Raw genomic sequence first — 19,757 nt, 5'->3', positions numbered from 1 at the left:
AAAGAAGAGCAATACCAAAAAAAAAAAAAAAAAAAGGGAAAGAAATAGAAAATGGAGAGCAACGGAAGAAAGCCAATTATTTATTCTAGGAAAGGATTATGTAGATGGTGTAGATTTTATAAAGCTCTTTTTTTTTTTTCCTGGGTTGTTTTTCTTGTAGTGCCGACTTGGGAGCCCACCCGAAAGAAAGGTGTCTTGGCTCTGAGGCTCAACAACATTTGCCAGCTACAGAACAATAATTTGTGGGGAATGATAATCAGTGTTTTCGAAAGGTCTGGCTATTGTCAATGTAAGCGGTGAAGTGAAGTGACCGGGATCTGTTTGTAAAGAAGTCCATGTGAGCTTGAGATGGTTAGAAGGTAAGGAATGAATGATTTTTGGGCTTCACTGGTTAATAATGGATATTTGAAACTGTATAGGATGTCCAGTATCAGCCATCAGATATTTACATTTACAATCTTGTTATTTTTGTTGCTGTTTTTTTTTTTTTTTTTGAATTTCTCGGAGAACAATTTGGTTTTGTCGAACGAAATATCTCTGTGGTTTTTACTCAGCTCTCCAAAGACCCAAAGATTGGGAACACACGCATGGCATGGCAACTTGCCACTTTTCGATGGTTAACAATACTTCCAAAAGTCGAAAATATCTACCTAAGATTTGCCGAGCATTGGTATGTAATATATATATTACAACCAGGGGTTATGAAATATGGGTAGTGTAAGTGTTTTCATCAGGCATCGATAACGTTCGAAGTGTTATTTTAGATGATTTTCGGATCGCTATCGACAAAAATATTGTCACACAATAATCGTTCCTTGGAGAGCTCCATCATAACAAGGTTTCTGCAATTTGAAGATTCAAAGCGTTTATTTCCCCCTGTTGGAGTATTAATATATATTCCATCCGAGCAGCATTTACAGGGATCTTATAATTATTCAAAATATGGTTAATTCTCATTTTAGAATAGTTTATACATCATTAATATCCCTCATTAGTTGTTTTTTTTTTTTTGAAAATTTCAATATTTTTATAAAGTTCCCTCGTATTAATTATCATAATCTCCAAAAACTTCATAAAAGATGATTCACAATTTCGATTTATTAAGCAACCCCAAGTTCACCGGGGAGACCGCCTTACCATGCCGATAAAAACTCGAAATATTGTCCATCCCCGATTTTTCAAAGAATATCCAGGTACTAATCGAGCCTCCAGCGTTATGACAAGTCAATGATACCGTTTTCAACTCGGCCAATTGCTTGGGAACTTGGGGTTCATCGTAAAACACGTCCAAGCCTGCGGCATAAATATGCCCACTGTTGATGGCATCGACAAGGGCGTCGGTATCGACAAGCTTACCTCGAGCAATGTTGACGAACCGCGCACCTTTTTTGAATTTCGAAAATACTTGGCGATTCATGAACTTATCGGCGAATGCTGGGGTGGCCAATACCACACAATCTGACACCGCGAGCAATTCCTCGAGATTCTTATAGTACGTTGCCTCAATGGCACGTTCTTGTTCCCGAGGCCGTTGGAATAGATCATAATAAGCAATTTTCATTGCTAAACCTTTGTTGGCCTTCTCGGCGATCCTGTACCCGATTTTCCCCATGCCAATGATCCCCAAAGTATGGCCCATGGGATTAAACGCCGTGAGCACGCAGTTGGTATGGGCGTCAAGAAACTGTTGTTTGTCGCACGACGCTGCTGCTTTGAAACTCCAGCAAAAGTTTCTGAAGGTCGATAAGATATGCCAGATGGCATTATCCCCCACTGCTTCGGTGGGGCCCCAACCACCATTGCAATAGACAATGCCTTTGGAGCTCAAATAATCAATATCGATCCAGTCGAACCCCGCCCCGGCCATGGCGATGATTTTGCATGACGACGGTAAGAGATCGATCAATTCTTTGTCCCACTGGCCCATCTGGAACCCGTCATTCCAGAACGGCCGGTAAACAGCATAGAATTGACCGAAAGTGCCATTGGAAAGGGCTTGTTTGAACTGGGGCCGGGCGAGATCCTTGACCTCGACGATGTCGAAAGTTTGCAGGAACTGCGAGTACTGTTGGAGGTTGTAGCGGATGGGACCGCCCAATTGAAGCACCAATGGTTTGGCCATGGATGAAGTACAGAGAAACAAATGTGAATATACATATACACCAACCAACCAAGGATTTCTGGGGTGACAAACAGCAGCCGCCTGGTATTTATTTATTTAGGGCATATTTATTTATTTATTTACAGGAACAAACAAACAAGGGCAGAATGTTGAAAATGGCCATCCATCACATCCAATAATAGCCTACGCACCCGGGTGGGAGACCCCGCTCTGGAAGGCGTGCCCACCAAACCACCACCGCCCACAAGAAAAGTGACACAAACCGCACACTTTTTGCGTCGCTTTTCCTTTCTCGACGTCCACCAGTTTGGCGGGAGGACCAACTCTTTTTTTTTTTTTTTTAAATTGCCAGAATCCTCCTTCTTTCACCATGGGCAATCACAACCATCCCCAGCTGTCTCTCCCAAAGACCCCCAACCCCGGGTACACCGACCCCAACAAGATCATCCAGTGGTACTGTTGCCAGTGCGGCCAGGTCCATGGGTCTCGAGAGCAACTTCCGTACAGTTTCAACTGTTACCGATGTAACCATATGATGTGTCCCTACTGTGTCAAAGGAAGAGTAAAAGACTTCTTCTACTAGTACTTGCTGGCAGTTATTATTATTATTATTATTCTTCTTCTTCTTCTTCTTCCGCTCCATCTCGCAGCGTGTCTGCTTCACAGCGCTCCAACCCTCGATATCAGCGAAAATCTCGACGACAATAGGAAGGTTCCTAAATCTTACATCATACCCGGGGGAGGCGACATGATCGACCTTCTCAGGAAGCATGTATTTATATATACACACACAATAACCTAACTCGATTGAGTTTCCCACACAAACCAAAAATTGGTTCATGATCCTGTTCTGTTCTGTTCTGATCCCCCTCCCCGCGCTATTACCACCAATACGTCTCTTCATTCCATATTCAGCTTCACCATTTCCACTGGTATTTCCCGGGTATTCCGCATGTCATGAAAGAATCTTTTCTCTTTTTTTTTTTTTTTATTCATTTAGTTCTCTCCTGTTTATTATTATTATATTATATTCCTCTCGAGGTTGGTTATTCATATAATAGTCCTACTTCTCAATAGATTTAGATTGTTACACCTTTCATTTCAACTTAGTAGTCGGCTAGCCGTCTTGGCCTTTTTCCAACAAACGTTTGCGTCAAACAACACCTGAACATAAACTACAGTACATCAAATAAAAAAAGCTGAGTCAAATAATAATAATAATAATAATAATAATAATAATAATAATAATAAAATGCTTTTATTAAGGAACTTTAATGAAGTATATGTAAAAGAAACTTGGCGGTGATGGAATAAGTGCACAGAGGTCAGTGGGGTCATGAAATCTGTTCAAGTCGAGTAATAAGGGAAATAAGAATCAAGAATCAAATCGGAAGATTATCCAAAAATTCCCGTCTCATGGACTATTTTCAAGGGGTTGAACAATAGTAATGTTAATTTTCTTACTTAAATGGGATTATTTATGTCTTTTTTTTTTGTCTTTTTGTATGATTGTTTTGGTGGTGTTGTTGTTGTTGTTGGGGGGTTTTTTTTTTGTTTCATTTTCTCTCAGAGATTCATGTGTCTATAGCCCGGTTGCTACTTTTATTTCTTTGGTGGGTTGAAAACAATCTTTCTGCTCTTGATTGGAGCCCACTTGAACTTCTTGACCCAGACAGAAATCAAGTACAAAGAGGAAAGAACAATGATGGCCTTCAAACCGTCCTTCTTTCTGTCATCGTGTTCTGGTTCAGCAGCCCAGTTCAAGAAAGTGGTGACATCCTTGGCCATTTGGGCGGTGGAAGCTGGGGTACCGTCATCGTATTCAACCAAGTCATCGAACAACACACGACCCATGGCAATAGAACCACCTGGGAAGTATGGGTTGTAGTTGGCACCAACTGGCAACACAACACCGGCTGGAGGTTCATCTGGATAACCAGTCAACAATGCAAAGATGTAGTCGCAAGCACCGTGACGGGCCTTGACAATCAATGACAAATCTGGTGGAAGGGCACCTTGGTTGGCAGCACGGGCAGCTTGTTCGTTTTCGTATGGACCTGGAATGTAATCGGCCAACTTACCTGGTCTCTTCTTTGGGTTACCTTGGTCATCTGGTTCGTCGTCATATTCGAAGGCTTCGGCCATTTCTTTAACTTCACTGTTAGTGTGGGAAACACCAACCAAAGTTCTCCAAGCAACTCTGTCAAGAGAGTGACAAGCAGCACAAACTTCACGGTAAACGTGGAAACCACGACGGATAGAAGCATGGTCAAAAGTGTCGAACATGCCGTTGTGGGACCAACCGTAAGCTGGAGGATGTAAACCGTGTTCAGCAGCGGTCATGGCTTCGGCAGTCTGACCGTCAGCGTACAAAAGGTAAGAGGCAGCCAAACCAGTGGCGGCAACACCACCAGTGAATGCCTTCTTTGCAAATGAAGTGGCATTGGCGGCAGTGTTGGTAGAAAAGGCTCTCTAATGATTGTTGTTAGTATGAAGTTTGGATAGATCATATTAAATGACAAGATTTGAATGACAATTGTTCCGATCTGAAAAAGTTAGGAAGTTTCACCAACAAATTACGTTTATCTCAAGAGACCATTAAGAACTCGGTTGACCAACAACCATTATCATGAGCCAAATAGAATATCCAAAAATTTTGACGCCAGCACACCCTCATAAACAAAAGAAAAAAAATTCAAAAATTCAAAAATTCAAAAATTCAAAAATTCAAAAAAAAAAAAAAAAAGAATAATCAAATAAATAACTTTTATTATGATTCGATAAAGCCATTGTCTTTCCAAACAGATCACCTAATGCTTTCTATCATGTTTCAGCCCATTATTCCCCCAAAAAACTGCTCAATAAAAAACATAAACATAAAGACGATAATAATAATTTTCGATAAAGTTCAAGTACCCTTGACCCGGATATTAATGAGATTAATTTTCGTTTCAAAGATGATGAATCTAGAGATATATCATTAACTGGTAGTCCTCTTCATGTATCCAATTTCTATAATAGAGATAGCATACTCCATAAACGATTCGACCATTTGTCATGATTTTGATACTTCCTTCCTTCTTTTCTTCCTTCCTTTTTTTTTTTTCTCTTCAAAAGTTCCTTCAAATAAAACCGCAAATAATAATGAAAAACAAAGCAATGTTTTTAACTCACACTGTTGAGACGCTTAGTAGCAGACTTTAACGCAAACATCGGAGAAAGATATGGTGATGGATGGTGGTTGTTATCTAGCCTTCTTCAGACGAGGGTTTCACAGAGCTGATATTTTTTTTTTCCCTTCGTTTTTTGATTTTTTCCACACAGTGTGGTTTTCTGCAGGCAGCCAATAAAATTCTCCGGATTTCACACTAAGGAGGGGGTTGCTTCCTGGTCACCTGATCGTGAGTCGAGAGAGAGGTGCCGCTGCGGTGGGTGCTTACCCTCAACTATTATCACCATTCATGTATTATATTATATTATATTCATCTTATATAATATGTTACTTTACAAAATAATTAACCTAAAACTGTGACCAATATACCACACAGTACTATAATAATAATAATAATAATAATAACAATAAACAATATATATATATATCTACCCCGTCTCCTCAAGATATTCAACCAGTACCGCCTCGCTTAAAGTCTCCAAAGACTCTTGGATATCCATTTTGAAAGAGATCACTTCATTAATCACCTTCTCTGCGTCCTTATGTAACTGCTCGCGTTTCACTCTAGTTTCGTTCAAAACTCCGTCGTGTTCAATCTCTTTGGAGTGGATTTTCTGATCGATATCTAACAAACTCAGATCAACAGTAGTTCGTAATGACTGGAGTTGCATTTCAAGCTTCTCCGTCTCAGTATTAGAGGCATTCGACTCTAACGTAATGGTATTGTACAACTCATCCGACTGGATTTTCAACAAAGATAGCTTAGCTTCCAAATTACTATAATATTCGGTCTTCTCCGTACTCGTCTCACTGAGCAAATCAATACTGTTTTGCTGTTTGATGATTTCATCCTTGATCTTGAAATTCTTGTCTCGGGCTCGTTTCTGTAAATCTTTGAGCGATTGTTTTTTCGTTGTCCTGAGATCTTGACCTTTAAGTAATTCATCTGACCGAAGCCCCAATTTCTCTTCCGCCAAAAGATCATCCAATTGAATTTCAATATCCAAATCATACTGGTATTCTGACGCGGCAATATTAGAAATTGAGTAGATATCACTATTAAAGTCTTTCGCCAAATCCTGCAACACATCAAAATGCTTTCGAGCTTCGTTTTCGTGTTCTCGTAGTTGAGCAGTCGATTCTTCAACCAGCTTTAACATATTTTCGTGTTCGGCAATGACATTTCTTTTGTCATCAATCAAGCCTTTCACGTCATTCAAATTCAATCCATGATCGGTCAACATTTGCACCACCTTTTGATTGGCCTGTGCAAGCTCTAATTGTCTCAGTTTCAAGTTATTGACTTCAGACGTCATCTTATTAACATTGGCATTCCATTTGATTTTTCGCGCCTCGATGGATTTAATGTATTCTTTGAACTTCAAAATATCGGTTTCCAAAGCCTGGCTTCGCTTATTACCGTGTTCAATGGTTTCATCTTCCTTTACCAACCGATTATATTTTTCGAATAACCGTTGATATTCTGCCTCGACATCGGTGACCGAGCGTTCAATCAACTGCATGTACCCGTCAAATTCGGCTTGTAATTCCTCTTTCAAAGGTTCGTAATTGTCCTTATCCATCAGAAATAATTGATACGCATTCTTCATATACTTGAAAAACATGTTGTTCAATTTATCACCAAGATCAATTTCTTCAATGCTCGAGCTGACAAGCTCGTCGTCATTCATAACTTCTTTGGCGGCCTGGTGATCGAAATAACTGCATTTCACCAACCAATGTAACATCCCCAAAAACACATGCCAATTGTGGCCACCCACCGCGGAAATTTGGGATTTGTTTATGGTACTGAGATAAGGGTACTGGACGACTTTCAAAAGAAGAGTGACATCACTTTCAAGAGACTTGGTGACGGTGTGGCCAGGATCAATTTGTTTGAAGAGCCAGTTAAAAATCGCCACAAAATCCTTTTGGGTCGGGGCTCTCAAAGTTTTCTCCGTGAGTAAGTGCTTGGTGTTGATTTCAAAATGATTGTCGATCAAATAACTGTGGATTTCTTGTCGCATGGTTTCTTGATATTGACCATCTCGTAAAGGTCTAGGGTCTCTTTGGATGGTATGGGTATTATTGTTTTGTGAACTGCTTGCGGACGTTGACGGGGTTGGAAGTAGTGCAGATGATATTCCTCCTGCGCCTGCCCCTCCGTTGAACATTCCCAGTTGAGAGTAAATTGACAATCTATTATTATTATTATTATTATTATTTTTGTTATTTTTATTATTATTATTGTTATTATTTAGTTTAGGGTTTCTTCCAATGGTCAGGGCTTTCCTTGGATTGAGATTAGCCCCTTTGACCTTGCCAGACTGACTTGAAGGAGAATCAAGGGTTTTCTTGAGCGACGATGCTGACGAGGGGATACCAAACGAAGATAATCGCGGAGGCCCGATGCTTGAGTGTCGTTTGTTGATCATGGAAAGTCTTTTTCCTGAAGCACCATTTTTCTTCTTGAAATTGCTCATCATGGTAGGAATATGGGAGACGTTGTTATCGAGGGTTGCAAGAGGGGTGTGCGAGGTTGGGTGAGATTCTGATATTCTTTGCCTTTTGTAGGCGTAGTCCTGTGACATTATACTGCTAGAGCACTGTTATGATTATGAGTATTATTGTCTTGACACATGCGAGCTGTATAATAATAGCAGATGTTTTGATGTAAAACAGAAAATAAACAAAAAAAACAACAACAACATATTTTGTAAACAAATCAAAAAAAAAAAAAAAAAAAAAAAAAAAAAAAAAAAAAAAAAGTGCTATCGCGTCACGTTGCCCGGCCGTCGCTCTCCAGAATCATTTCAGGGGGTGCGGCGCCCTGCTCTCTCGCTTACTCTCGCTCGTGCGCTCGCTCGCTCGCACAACCGCCCCCATGATGAAGAAGAAGATGATGATGATGATGATTGATGATTTTATTTCCCCCTCGGATAGGCCCTCTTTCACTTTCTCACTTGTGTGTGTGTGTTTTTTATTTTTTGATTACCGGCCACGCCACAATGGAACAAGAAAAATCACAGCCTTACAGACCTCTCGTGCTCACCAGTATTGCCGACGTCAGAAAATGGAGACTCTCGTGTACCCTCGCCAACAAGACCGTGGGGTTGGTCCCGACCATGGGGGCGCTCCACCAAGGCCATTTGTCATTGATCAAACAATCGCTTAAGAATAACGGGGCCACCATCATTTCCATCTTCGTTAACCCATCGCAGTTTGCTCCTAATGAAGACTTGGATGCTTATCCAAGAACCGTGGAAGACGACATCAGTTTGGTTTCCCAATTATCAGACACCCATGCCGGGCTAGAAACCAAGGTCGACGTGGTGTTCCTTCCAAACGTCAAAGAAATGTACCCTTCGGGAATCCCTCTAGATGTGTCACAACAGTCTGGGGCCTTTGTATCTGTGCTCGGTCTTAGTGAAATGCTCGAAGGGAAAACTAGACCAAATTTCTTCCGTGGGGTCGCCACGGTGGTGTCGAAATTCTTCATCATTGTCACCCCGACCAGAGCATACTTTGGACAAAAAGATTATCAACAGTCGTTGGTGATCCGCAGAATGGTCAAGGACTTGTTGTTTGATATTGAGATTGTGGTCTGTGATATTTACAGAGATGACTCGGGACTAGCGTTGAGTTCAAGAAACAAGTATTTGGATGGTCCCACCGTGGAAATGTCGACCAATATTTACCGAATGTTGAAACATGGTAAAGATTTGTACGAACAACAGAACATCACCAGTGTGGCAGAATTACAGAAGCAAATGATGGCGGTGATCCAGCCATTTGTAGATGATGGGGCGATGAAGGTTGATTATATCTCCATCAATGATAAAGACACTTTGGAAGAATTAACAGAGATAGATACCAACAAGGGTGGGTGCATCACATGCGCAATCTATGTGACCAACTCTTCCGATGACAATGTTACTAGATTGATTGATAATATTCTTTTATAGTTTTTTGTATAAACATTCGATGCTTTGGTGTGATTGTAGGAATGACAATTTATTTGTATATGCTCTTTACAAATGGAGATTATTATAGCTTTTATTATTATGTTTCTCTTTTTCAAATACTAGACGCTTACTCAGATGTCATTTACGTAAAACCTCAAAATTGAAGGCGATGCATGTCGAAGAAAATTTATGTATATCTGCACAATCCCATGGGCTCTTCTTCGCCACGGTGACTTGTTGATCTAATCCTTCTAGAGAGATTATTATCCATGATAATTAATATCATCAATCTTTTTTTTTCATCCTAAGCCTCTCTTTTTTTTTTTTTGTGTGTGTGTGTGTGTGTGTGTGTGTGTGTGTGTGTCGAATCTAACTCGCTGGTTTCTATATATAATGAATTGCCATGTTACCATGTTTTTCGTGCTTTGAGCCGCAGGTTTGGGGTGCCCACCTATCTTTATTTATAGTCAAATGTAATAATTATTATTATTGAGAAAGATTATTGGAATGGTTGCAATGAATGCGGAAGGGTATTCGTAGAGTAGAGTAGAGTCAGTCAGTCCCCCCTTATGTTTATTTTGTTTGGAGATGTCTGCTATACATCATAATTGTTATTGTCAAATGATGGGTAACTTTCCATTGATAACTACCCCTTCAACTCTTATATATAATATATAGCTTGCATTGGGATATAGTTATAGCATCATACCTTAAGTGCTTCCAGGGTTTTTGAAAATTTTAATCTGCAATAATGTTTCTGTGGTAATGCTCTGTCACCGGGTTCAAGTTACCATGCATTAGCAAAAATGCCAACCGAAGATAAATATAAACAATAGGAATTCCACCATCTTTGTTATGTTCTGTTTTTGCTTTTGACATTTCTTATACATCAGCAAAATAAATAACAATTCCTACGGTGTGAGTAAAGTAAGGTAAGAAGTAATGGCTATTGATGAAAAAGAATCGCATGCTGCTTTGTTAGCGGAGATCGAACGTGAAGACAATAACGATGATCTTGAACTACAAGAATCCCAGTCACTGAAGAAATTGAAACAGCAACATGTTTGGAGAATGCGCAAGATCCTCCTACTCGTAATTCTCTTTTTCAACATGATGGGATTTATCAAACTTACGGAATTGCTGAATCTGCGTCGTCAACTGATGGTGATAGAGCTTGAAAGAACAGGAGCGGGCTGTCATCATGAACAAATGGAGATGACGATGATGATATTGAATGAAGAGATCAGCGATGGCTCTGTAGGAATCGATGGTGATGAATAACTTGAATGCTGATGATTTGAGCGATAGTTGGATTTTTTTTGTTTATAGAGAATCATTAGTGATAATGCAGGATACCCACCGAGTGGGAGATACGATACGCCACTTGTAATCATCACACACGTTTCGGCACGCTGTACAAAAGCAGACTACTCTACTCTACTCTACTCTACTCGTCTCTCTCTACAAACTAACTTAGTCCACCCACATACACAGACAGCGGTAGTGGCAGCATAGCTGAAACACCCAGACATTCGCCCTCCGCGGCCGTCCCGGACACGTAACAGAAAACCAAAAAAAAAAAAAAATGAAAATCCTCCGCCAGCCAACCAGATCACCCCCTCCCTCCCCTTTAATTTTTTCTCTTTCCAATCGACCCACTCTTTATTCTATTATATACGTCAACCAACCAACCATACCTGTCCATTTCATCATCATACGTGCGTTGTCCCCGAGTTTTGGATCGTCCCACACCAGCTACACCACCTCCATCCCCTCTGCTAGTGTTCTTCGTTCCTTCTTTTTTTTTCTCTTTATTTGTCTCAAAGTTTCCCCAAAATCCAAGTACACCAGTGAATAACAATCCTTTTTCTCTCTAATCTCTTCTTTTCTTGTTTTTTTTTTTTTTCTGCTTCATTTTAACCACAATATACCATGACAAGTGCACAGAAATGGCAGCCACTTCCCATGTTGGCCCATGGTAGAGTGGTCAAGTCGTTTTTGCCCCAGAATCATTTGGATAAATTGCCTTCATATTTCCAAAACTTGTACCCTGGTGATGAAGTCTACATCTTTGAAGCTAGTGATAAATGGGCCAGAGGTTATATCTTGGTCCAGCCTTTACCAACCGATTTCATTGCCATCACTTCAAACTTGGAAAAATTGCCTGATCAAAGAATCGCCGTCGTGATCTTGCCGTTATCTCACGTCAAAATCTTTGAAAAGATTCAAATCCCAAAATTGGCCCAGAATGGCGATCAAAAAATCATGGACGCCATCTCGTCTTCTGGCACCCAGGAACCAACCACGGTGTCTGATGTCACTGGTTACAATTACGAAACCAAGCTCATCACCAACGGCGCCCTTGTCAGTAATCCTACCGTCCCCACCATCTATGAAACCGAGTTGAACGCTACCGAAGCCAGAGAAGGCGAAAACATAAATTATCACCTCAAACCTCCTTTACCTGCCCTTAGATTGGATTCCGGCGACTTGTTGGACGAAATCACCCCGGCAATCTCCCTTTTGAGTTCCCATATCTACTCGTTATATTCGGTGGGTGAATTCTCCTTATCTTTGAAATTGGGGTCGTTATACTACGAATTGGACGAAATTAGAATCAAATTATCTTATAATTTGTGTACCAAAGCCGAAAAAAACGTCGCTAGAAAAAGTGTCGCGTTGTTGTTGAGTAAAATCGCCAAATTGTTGTCTTCGAAAGGTATCAACAAAGTCGATAGAAAAAGCTCCGCCATTAAATACGATACCGCCGGTTACGAAGCCATTTTGGCCAGAAACCCAGAAACCGGGGAATTGTTTGATTATCGTGCCAAAGATCTTAACAAACAAGCGACTCCCGATGTCATCGCCATTAATCAATTCATGTTTGCCTTGTGTTCCAATTACCCATTATCCGACGCCGAGTTGGCCAATTTGAACCCACCGGCAAACTCAAAATTCAAAAAAGCAGTGCCATCACAAATCTTGGTTGATTTCACCAACTTGATTTCTAGTTCCTCGGTATCTCCAAAAGGTTTTATCGGGATGACCGCTTTCTTGTACTTGAGAAATTCTAAAGAAAGACTTACCGAAGCGTTCTCTGTGCCAATCAATGCCAATAAAGATCTCAATATGGATACTTTGAGTGCTGCGCTTTTCAGAAATATTCCTGCTGGAGAAATCGACAAAGGTAGAATCTATTTGGTGGCCCTCATTACCGAAGAAATCGAAATTCCAAAGGACTCAGTCGACGCTCATCCAAAATCCGGTTCCAATTCCCATTCTATCAGTAAGATTAGAAAAGGGGTGGCTGCCGGGGTCACTGATATTTCCAGAGTATTCTCTAGAAAAGGCATCACCGCTACTGGAGAATCCCACCATTTTAAGATCAAACTTTTCGGTTCTTACATCAACAAGCATGAAGCACAAACTCCAAGCGACCAAAATTTCGGTTGGGGTGAATTAACCGATAGAATTATTAGAGGTTCTAATAAAGGGGTGGCGGTCAACCCAAGAGCCGAGAAATTGGTGGTCAGCATCAAAGAATTCAAAAGCGCTACCCAGAATTTCATGAGTGATTTTGACACCAATGGTTTAAGACCAATTGCCCAAATTAGAACCATGTTTTATGATCCATTGGTCAAATTCAGCGAAAGATTCTACATTAAGTTGGGGAAAGTTCACGTCAAAGCATCCAGTTTGAAAGGTTTCCCTGTCACTATTCAAGTTACTTCCAACAACAATAGTATCAGTTTTGTTAAAGGGGCTAACCAAACTGAAACTGAAAAATGGCAATTTCCATCAGTTCATTCCGATGAATCGGTAGGGGAATTGATCAGAGTTAGTGGAATTGGCAGCGGTGCTAATAGCGGTCTTATGAGCAATGCCGAAAGTGATTTCTTGTATTTCCATGCCTTCATCAATGGTGAAGTGGTTGCTGAAGGTAGATTATTGATCAGAAGAGGCAACCAAGCTATCGAATATAAGAAGACCCACTTGGTCGAATTGAATAGTGCTGGCAACAGCCACTCCTCGGCCGTGTCGTTCGAAATCACCAGTGAATACGTTGGTAAATCCTTCAACGTCGACCACTCGGTCCATACCTTATTGAATTGGAAGAATTTGATTTCTTTACCAGCCAACGAAGACACTTTCATTCAATTGATCAAGAAATTCAATAACTTGGACACTTCGCACTTGGTGAAATACTTCCCTGAATTATTGACCTCATTGTTGGAAGTTTACAAAGCTTCGATTGATTTGAGCTTGCCAGCTTTGAATAAATCGGTATTTGAAAGTATTGTTCACGTTCTTGATTTTGTCATCGCTAGAAAAGACCAATACGTGTACTTCTTTGAAAATTTCATCAAAAATGCCACCAACTTGCCATCTGTCGGGTTTTATTTGTTATCTAAGATGGAGCAATACTTCTCTTCTTTCCAAACTTCGTGGGAATATTTCAACAGATCGGTATGTCGTGTGTCCACTTTGATTTTGAGATTAGCTATCAAGACCACCGATTCCAAAACCGTGGACTCTTTCATCAACTCGTGGAAATCTTTCTTGAGCTCGATTGCCACCTTCTTATCTTCCAAAGATAAAAACTTCACCTCTGATCAATCTTACATTTTAGAAGTGATTGATCTCTGGTTAGACAGTCTTAGAACCATTTTCATGGATGAGGACACTTTGAATTTCGGAATTATCTTGATTGATTCCGTTGGTATTAGAGGGTTATCTACTGTCGACGTTTCAGGCGGTGCCCAACCTATCAACAAGCGTAATGACAAAGTGTTTGGGTTTATTATCACCAAGTTATTGTTGATTCGTCGTTTGTTGCACTCTTGGGTCGTGGAAACCCCTGCTTGTCGTGACAAATTGATTTTGACCTCCATCAACTGGGCCATGGAAGTTTTGGTGGGCCACAACGATATGGAAGCCTCCAGATTGGCTAACGGGATCTTGGTTTCCATTTGCTCCCTTTGTTGGGATATCATCAAAACCAACAGGGTCGAAGACTTTTACTTGTGTCGTGGGGTAGTTAGGTTGATTCCATCTATTTCCGAAATCATTTTGCACTACAATAAGTTTGCTAGAGCCAATGGGATGTTCAAACCAAAGAGAACTTTCACCACGTTGTTCCCAACCACTTACCCATTTAATGAAATCACTATGGACTCGATTGTCAATGATGAATCATTTGTGGAGATTTTGATCGAGTTGATGACGTTGTTTGCTTACATGACAAAACTTGGTAAACACGTTTGTGGGGAAAAAGGGTTACAAAGCTTGTTCCAAGCCAGTATCAGTGACACCATGTTTAATAAGGCCGATTATTTCGCCAAGAGTTTGAATAAAGAACAAATCTTGAATATCATCCAAACTTCCAAATTGATGATCCAATCCAAATGTTATCCGGCCACTAAATGGTTATCTTTGCACGGTTTGCTTGTCGAGGCCGGTTCCACTGTATTTGAAATGTTGAAAAACATTATGATTTCCGATCACATTCCACCGGTGGATAATGCCGATCAATTCGATCGATTGCTTTGGGGTAATTATTTGAAAACTTGTATGAAATTTGCTACCGCGATGCCAGTGGCCATTTGTCATTTGGCCGACGTTCCAAGAAAAGCTTGTTGGAAAATCAGTGGTGATTTGAGAACTAGAGTGTGTCTGTTGATTAACGAAGTCTGGGATTGCTTGGCGTGGGATGCTCTTGATGACGATATTGTCAGATTCCAATTGACGAAATTCGGAGGGTATCAAGTGGAATTCATCAATTACGATTACGGGGTGTTGCAAGATTTGATGTTGTTGTCTTTGCAAAGACAAGCCAATTGTCAAGAAGTTGGGGTCAAGATGCTTTGGACCATTATTATTTCTGAATGGTTATTGAATGAAAAATTGATCGATATTGAAAGAGAATGTATTGTTGGATTGTACGAAATTTTCCACAGCAACAGATATAAGCCGGGTCAATATGAAGAAAGAAATTTCATCAAGAAATTGAAATCATCGATTAGAATTGATCCAGAAGATGAGGCGTTCGAGGCGATCGACAGCTTTATCCAAAACTTGTACGAATTCTTGGAAGTGCTTAATGATTTGGAAAATGTCCCACCAGGACCGGAATTCGACGATGATAGAACTTTCCACAAGTTGAACATCAATGGGTTCTTGAAACATGTCAACAAGCCAGAATTGTTGCATTCTTTTATCAGTGAAATGGTTGAAGGCAATGTTGCTAAACAAAACTTTGTACAAGCTGGGTTGAGTTTGGAATTGTTGGCCAGTACTTATGATTGGAACACCGAAGATAAGTTACCAGTGTGTATCAAGCCAAAATTCCCAGAACAATCGTCGTTTGAACGTAAGGAAGCGCTTATGAAGATGATGGCCCATAATTTCGTTAAGGGCCAAGCTTTGGAAAAAGCCATTGAAGTGTACAAGCAATTGGCCCATGTTTATGATACCATCAAGTATGACTTCAAAGGATTATCGTACGTTCATAAGCAATTGTCGGGTCTTTATTTGGATTTGGAAACCATTGAAAGATTGACTCCATCGTACTTCAGAATTGCGTTCATTGGTTATGGTTTCCCTAAATCGGTGAGAGGTAGACAATATATTTACGAAGGTTATCCATTCGAGCACATTACCAGTATTCATGATAGATTGTTGCGATTGCATCCCGGAGCGATTATTGTTAGTGACGATGATGAAGCCAGAAAATTGAGTGAATCGATCCCATCGGGTAGATATTTGCACATCACCACTGTCGAACCAAGGGTCAATGTTCCGCAAAATATCAGTAACTTGACGGTCAGCGCCAGATTGTACATGGAAAACAGAAACTTGACAAGATTCACCAACGCCAGAAGATTGCCAGGTTCCAGCTCGGTCATGGACTTGTGGGTCGAAGAAACCACTTATGAAACTTACACCTCTTTCCCAACTTTGATGAACAGAAGTGAAATTAAATCTGCGATTACCGTGAAGTTGTCACCATTGCAAAACGCTTTGAGATCGTTGACGTCTAAGACCCAAGAATTGATTGGGCTTGAAACCATGGCCAACAAGGCGATGAAGGAAAAAGAAGACTTGAGTAATATTTTCAGCGAGATGTCCAGACAATTGAGTGGTACCATCGATGCTCCAGTGAATGGTGGGATCGGTCAATACCGTGTATTCTTTGGTTCTGAATCGTTCACCAAGAACCCAGCTTACGCGTTGCAGCTTGAGACTTTACGTATTCAATTCAATGAATTGGCGATGACCATCAGACGTTGTTTGATGATCCATGCCAAGTTGGTGCCTCAATCAATGCAAGAGTCACAATATACCTTGGTCGACTTGTTCAAGAAGAACTTTGAAGAGGAAATCAGAAGAATTGGGATTCAAACCGAGGATATCAATAACGGGATTTCCAGCCATGCTGCGATGTTGAATGCTCCAAGCATCCAATTGCCAGTGCCAATGAATGTGCACGTTGCCAACAATGGCATAAAGGGTCATGATTATTTGAGAAGAATGCACAGTAATAGTTCGGATAATTCTCAAAGAACTGATTCTACCCATAGTCATACCCATTCTTCTCATAGAACTACGGCAAAAAGAAGTGTGTTGAATTGGAGACAATCGCGTAACATTATCGAGTGATCACTGTGAGTGACTGACTGTTAATTATTTATTTATTTATTTTGATTTTGATTTTGATTTTTTTTCCCCTTTTTTATTTATTTTTAGTGTTTTTTAATTGATTTTTTCTCTTTGTTTTTTTTTTCTTGTTTTGTTTTGTTGTTTTTTTTTTGGCTAACTAGTTCTCTGTACTTCTGAGGATGTTCAAATTATATGTTTATTTTTTTATTTATCTATTGATTTATTTATTTATTTATTTTTCTAGTCGATTTCTATTTTATTGTGTTGTTAGAAATCAGTGTTGTCGAGTGTTTACTGGACAAATGCTGTTATAGTTGATTCTTTTATATTTGTTTTCTATTCTTACTTTTTGTTTATTGTTACTAGAGGAGAAAGTATATGTTTTATTATGAATATATTGATATTATTATTGTTATTATCCATGTTCATTATTAATTGTGTATGTGCGCACTAAAAAAATCCCCAACTCCCCCTGCCACACGCAGAAAAAAAAATCATAAAAATCCCCCAAAAAAAAAAAAAAAAAAAAAAAAAAAAAAAAAAAATAAAAGACACAAAACAGGTCAAATCTACCAAGACTCGTGCCCCTTCCCAGAACCTCCGTCACAAACCACCAAAATAAACAAGTGTTTCTGGTTATCCGCTCACCTATCGTATATATATTATCAAGACCATAACCCAACGAGTGTGAACCTGCAACAACAACAACAACAATAATAACAACAACAACAACAACAACAACAACAACAAGGAAAGACCCTTGCCAATCAATTATTCAAAATCACACACACCTTATCTGTGGCCTGCTCTTCTTCCTTCATTTCCATCTCTTTCCCCCCATCCAATAAATAAATCATAATTACTATGAGAGGTAAGTACTAATCTACAATCACAAAACACATTTTATTATTTATTACTATATTTGCTCTTCCTCGTGTGGTTCCTTTTTTTTTTTTCACTATCTGCATGGGTGTCATTTTTATATATATTAGAGCATAACCCTTTGTTTTTTGTTTTGTTTTTTGTCTGGGTCTTCACAATACTAACTCATCTCCTCCTTCTTTTAAAGACTATAAATTAGTTGTTCTCGGTGCCGGTGGTGTTGGGAAATCCTCCATCACCGTTCAGTTTGTCCAAGGAGTATATTTTGAATCGTATGACCCGACAATCGAGGATTCTTACAGAAAGCAAATCGAAGTCGATGGCAAAACTGTCGAGTTGGAAATTTTGGACACTGCAGGGGTGGCCCAATTCACAGCAATGAGGGAATTGTATATCAAGTCTGGACGGGGGTTCTTGCTCGTTTATTCCGTGACCGATGAAAACTCGCTTAAGGAATTGTTGACCCTCAGGGAACAAGTGTTGAGAATAAAAGATAGCACCAACGTGCCAATGGTCTTGATTGGTAACAAGTGTGACCTTAGTAATGAAAGAGTCTTGAGTCCCGAAGACGGTATCAATGTTTCCCAACAGTGGGGGAAAGTCCCATTCTACGAAACCAGTGCCAGAGTGAAAACTAACGTGGAAGAAGCGTTCACCGATGTTATTCGTCAAATCATGATTAGAGAAGCCATGACCTCACCAACTAATGACAATCATTCAATACCTGCCTTGCCTCCTTTGAAGAATAACGGTAACTCAGGAACTAACCAAGCTTCCAGAGCTAATCCACCAGCCAGACCTCAAAACAAAAAATCGATGGGCAACCTCAAGCAAAAGAAGAAGAACAAGTGTGTGATTTTGTAAATGGAAGAAGTACTTTGATGATTAAATGACTGGTATGGTTTTCTATTGAAAGCAATAAAATAAAATATAAAAAAAAAAAAAAAAAGTTGAAAATACAAAAAATTAAAAAATAATAATAATAATAATGACCAGATAATATAATGACTGGAGGAAAACTCAGAAGAAAAAGAGGATCATAGAAAACTTTGCTACCAAGGAAATGAAGAGCGTATTGGTTGCCTTGCTTGCTTTGTTTAGAATTACCTTCCTCTTCTTCCTTTTTATTCATCCTCTTGTCATTGATTTCTGGCTCTCCCTGACTTGTTTTGCTGTTCATTTTTATTGTTTGATCTTGTTCTTCAGGTATTGCTTGGCTATAATATTATTTCCTTTTCTTTCACCCCCCCCCCCCTTTTCACCATCCCCTTTATATTCTGGATACACTTTAAATCTCCTTTTGTTGTTCTTTTTTCTCTTTTCTTGTGTTAATTTGCTTGTCTATTATCAAATCCTCTACTATTTACACTATGGTACAATCGTGCTAGAGTGATTTGATTTTGTTTTTTTTTTCCTAAATTATTTCATACAATTGCTACTCTTGTTTTTTTTTTTGTTAGAAAAATGTGTTTATTTTTCTGCTCTATCTATTTAATGCTGCTCTACTTATACTTTTTTTTTTTTACATATATTATCTTTTCCTTAATATCTTCGGCTATTTATTTATTTAGGTTGGCTCCATAAAGTGTTTTCATTCTTGATTGTTCTTGTTGATTGAAACCTTTTTGATGTTTCATCAATTCATCTTCCAATTTACACAACAGACTTTTTTGTTATCATTTAATGTTTTCTTAGTCCACGAATATATTTATTTATATATATATAAATATATATATCTTTTTGCTTTAAACTTAATTTTGTCTATCTGTTTCTTTCTTATTAGTATTTTTTTTTTTCTTCAGTATTATCCTATTTTTGTCTTACTATAGCTTGGAAACTCGTATATTTGTTTTGGGATATACATCATTCTTTGGTTAGAGATCTTTTTTTACAATTTGGTTTTTCTTATATTCAAGATATTTTTACACAAGTTCGATTTCAAATAAAAAAAAAAAAA

General features: G+C 39.2%; 8 protein-coding genes across 8 annotated transcripts; 4 read left to right on the top strand and 4 right to left on the bottom strand. All coding sequences in view use genetic code 12, as the record gives it.

Annotated features, from left to right (window-relative positions):
• Positions 1–1,084: 1,084 nt before the first annotated feature.
• Positions 1,085–2,122, bottom strand: DASC09_011790 (D-mandelate dehydrogenase-like dehydrogenase; the record flags this gene model as incomplete). Its single annotated transcript, XM_064994782.1, has 1 exon — positions 1,085–2,122. The coding sequence occupies one exon, from the start codon at positions 2,120–2,122 to the stop codon at positions 1,085–1,087; it is 1,038 nt and encodes a 345-aa protein (XP_064850854.1).
• A 340-nt stretch (positions 2,123–2,462) lies between these two features.
• On the bottom strand, positions 2,463–2,894 carry DASC09_011780 (uncharacterized protein; the record flags this gene model as incomplete). Its single annotated transcript, XM_064994781.1, has 1 exon — positions 2,463–2,894. One exon carries the CDS (start codon positions 2,892–2,894, stop codon positions 2,463–2,465), a length of 432 nt encoding a protein of 143 aa, XP_064850853.1.
• An 830-nt stretch (positions 2,895–3,724) lies between these two features.
• On the bottom strand, positions 3,725–5,335 carry CYT1 (ubiquinol--cytochrome-c reductase catalytic subunit CYT1; the record flags this gene model as incomplete). The annotated part of the gene is made up of 2 exons (XM_064994780.1): positions 3,725–4,594; positions 5,297–5,335. The coding sequence occupies 2 exons, from the start codon at positions 5,333–5,335 to the stop codon at positions 3,725–3,727; spliced, it is 909 nt and encodes a 302-aa protein (XP_064850852.1).
• A 387-nt stretch (positions 5,336–5,722) lies between these two features.
• Positions 5,723–7,885, bottom strand: NDC80 (kinetochore-associated Ndc80 complex subunit NDC80; the record flags this gene model as incomplete). Its single annotated transcript, XM_064994779.1, has 1 exon — positions 5,723–7,885. The coding sequence occupies one exon, from the start codon at positions 7,883–7,885 to the stop codon at positions 5,723–5,725; it is 2,163 nt and encodes a 720-aa protein (XP_064850851.1).
• Positions 7,886–8,302: 417 nt separating this feature from the next.
• On the top strand, positions 8,303–9,259 carry PAN6 (pantoate--beta-alanine ligase PAN6; the record flags this gene model as incomplete). The annotated part of the gene is made up of 1 exon (XM_064994778.1): positions 8,303–9,259. One exon carries the CDS (start codon positions 8,303–8,305, stop codon positions 9,257–9,259), a length of 957 nt encoding a protein of 318 aa, XP_064850850.1.
• A 942-nt stretch (positions 9,260–10,201) lies between these two features.
• DASC09_011740 (uncharacterized protein) lies at positions 10,202–10,540 on the top strand (the record flags this gene model as incomplete). Its single annotated transcript, XM_064994777.1, has 1 exon — positions 10,202–10,540. One exon carries the CDS (start codon positions 10,202–10,204, stop codon positions 10,538–10,540), a length of 339 nt encoding a protein of 112 aa, XP_064850849.1.
• A 651-nt stretch (positions 10,541–11,191) lies between these two features.
• Positions 11,192–16,918, top strand: DCK1 (guanine nucleotide exchange factor DCK1; the record flags this gene model as incomplete). The annotated part of the gene is made up of 1 exon (XM_064994776.1): positions 11,192–16,918. The coding sequence occupies one exon, from the start codon at positions 11,192–11,194 to the stop codon at positions 16,916–16,918; it is 5,727 nt and encodes a 1,908-aa protein (XP_064850848.1).
• An 864-nt stretch (positions 16,919–17,782) lies between these two features.
• Positions 17,783–18,664, top strand: RSR1 (Ras family GTPase RSR1; the record flags this gene model as incomplete). Its single annotated transcript, XM_064994775.1, has 2 exons — positions 17,783–17,789; positions 17,988–18,664. 2 exons carry the CDS (start codon positions 17,783–17,785, stop codon positions 18,662–18,664), a joined length of 684 nt encoding a protein of 227 aa, XP_064850847.1.
• Positions 18,665–19,757: the final 1,093 nt, after the last annotated feature.

This window comes from Saccharomycopsis crataegensis (genome assembly GCF_037102585.1).
Source record: "Saccharomycopsis crataegensis DNA, jcf7180000000073, whole genome shotgun sequence".
Classification (NCBI taxonomy): Eukaryota; Fungi; Ascomycota; class Saccharomycetes; order Ascoideales; family Saccharomycopsidaceae; genus Saccharomycopsis; species Saccharomycopsis crataegensis.
Note: the sequence above shows the minus strand (reverse complement) of the source record. Positions and strands in the feature narration are given on the sequence as shown.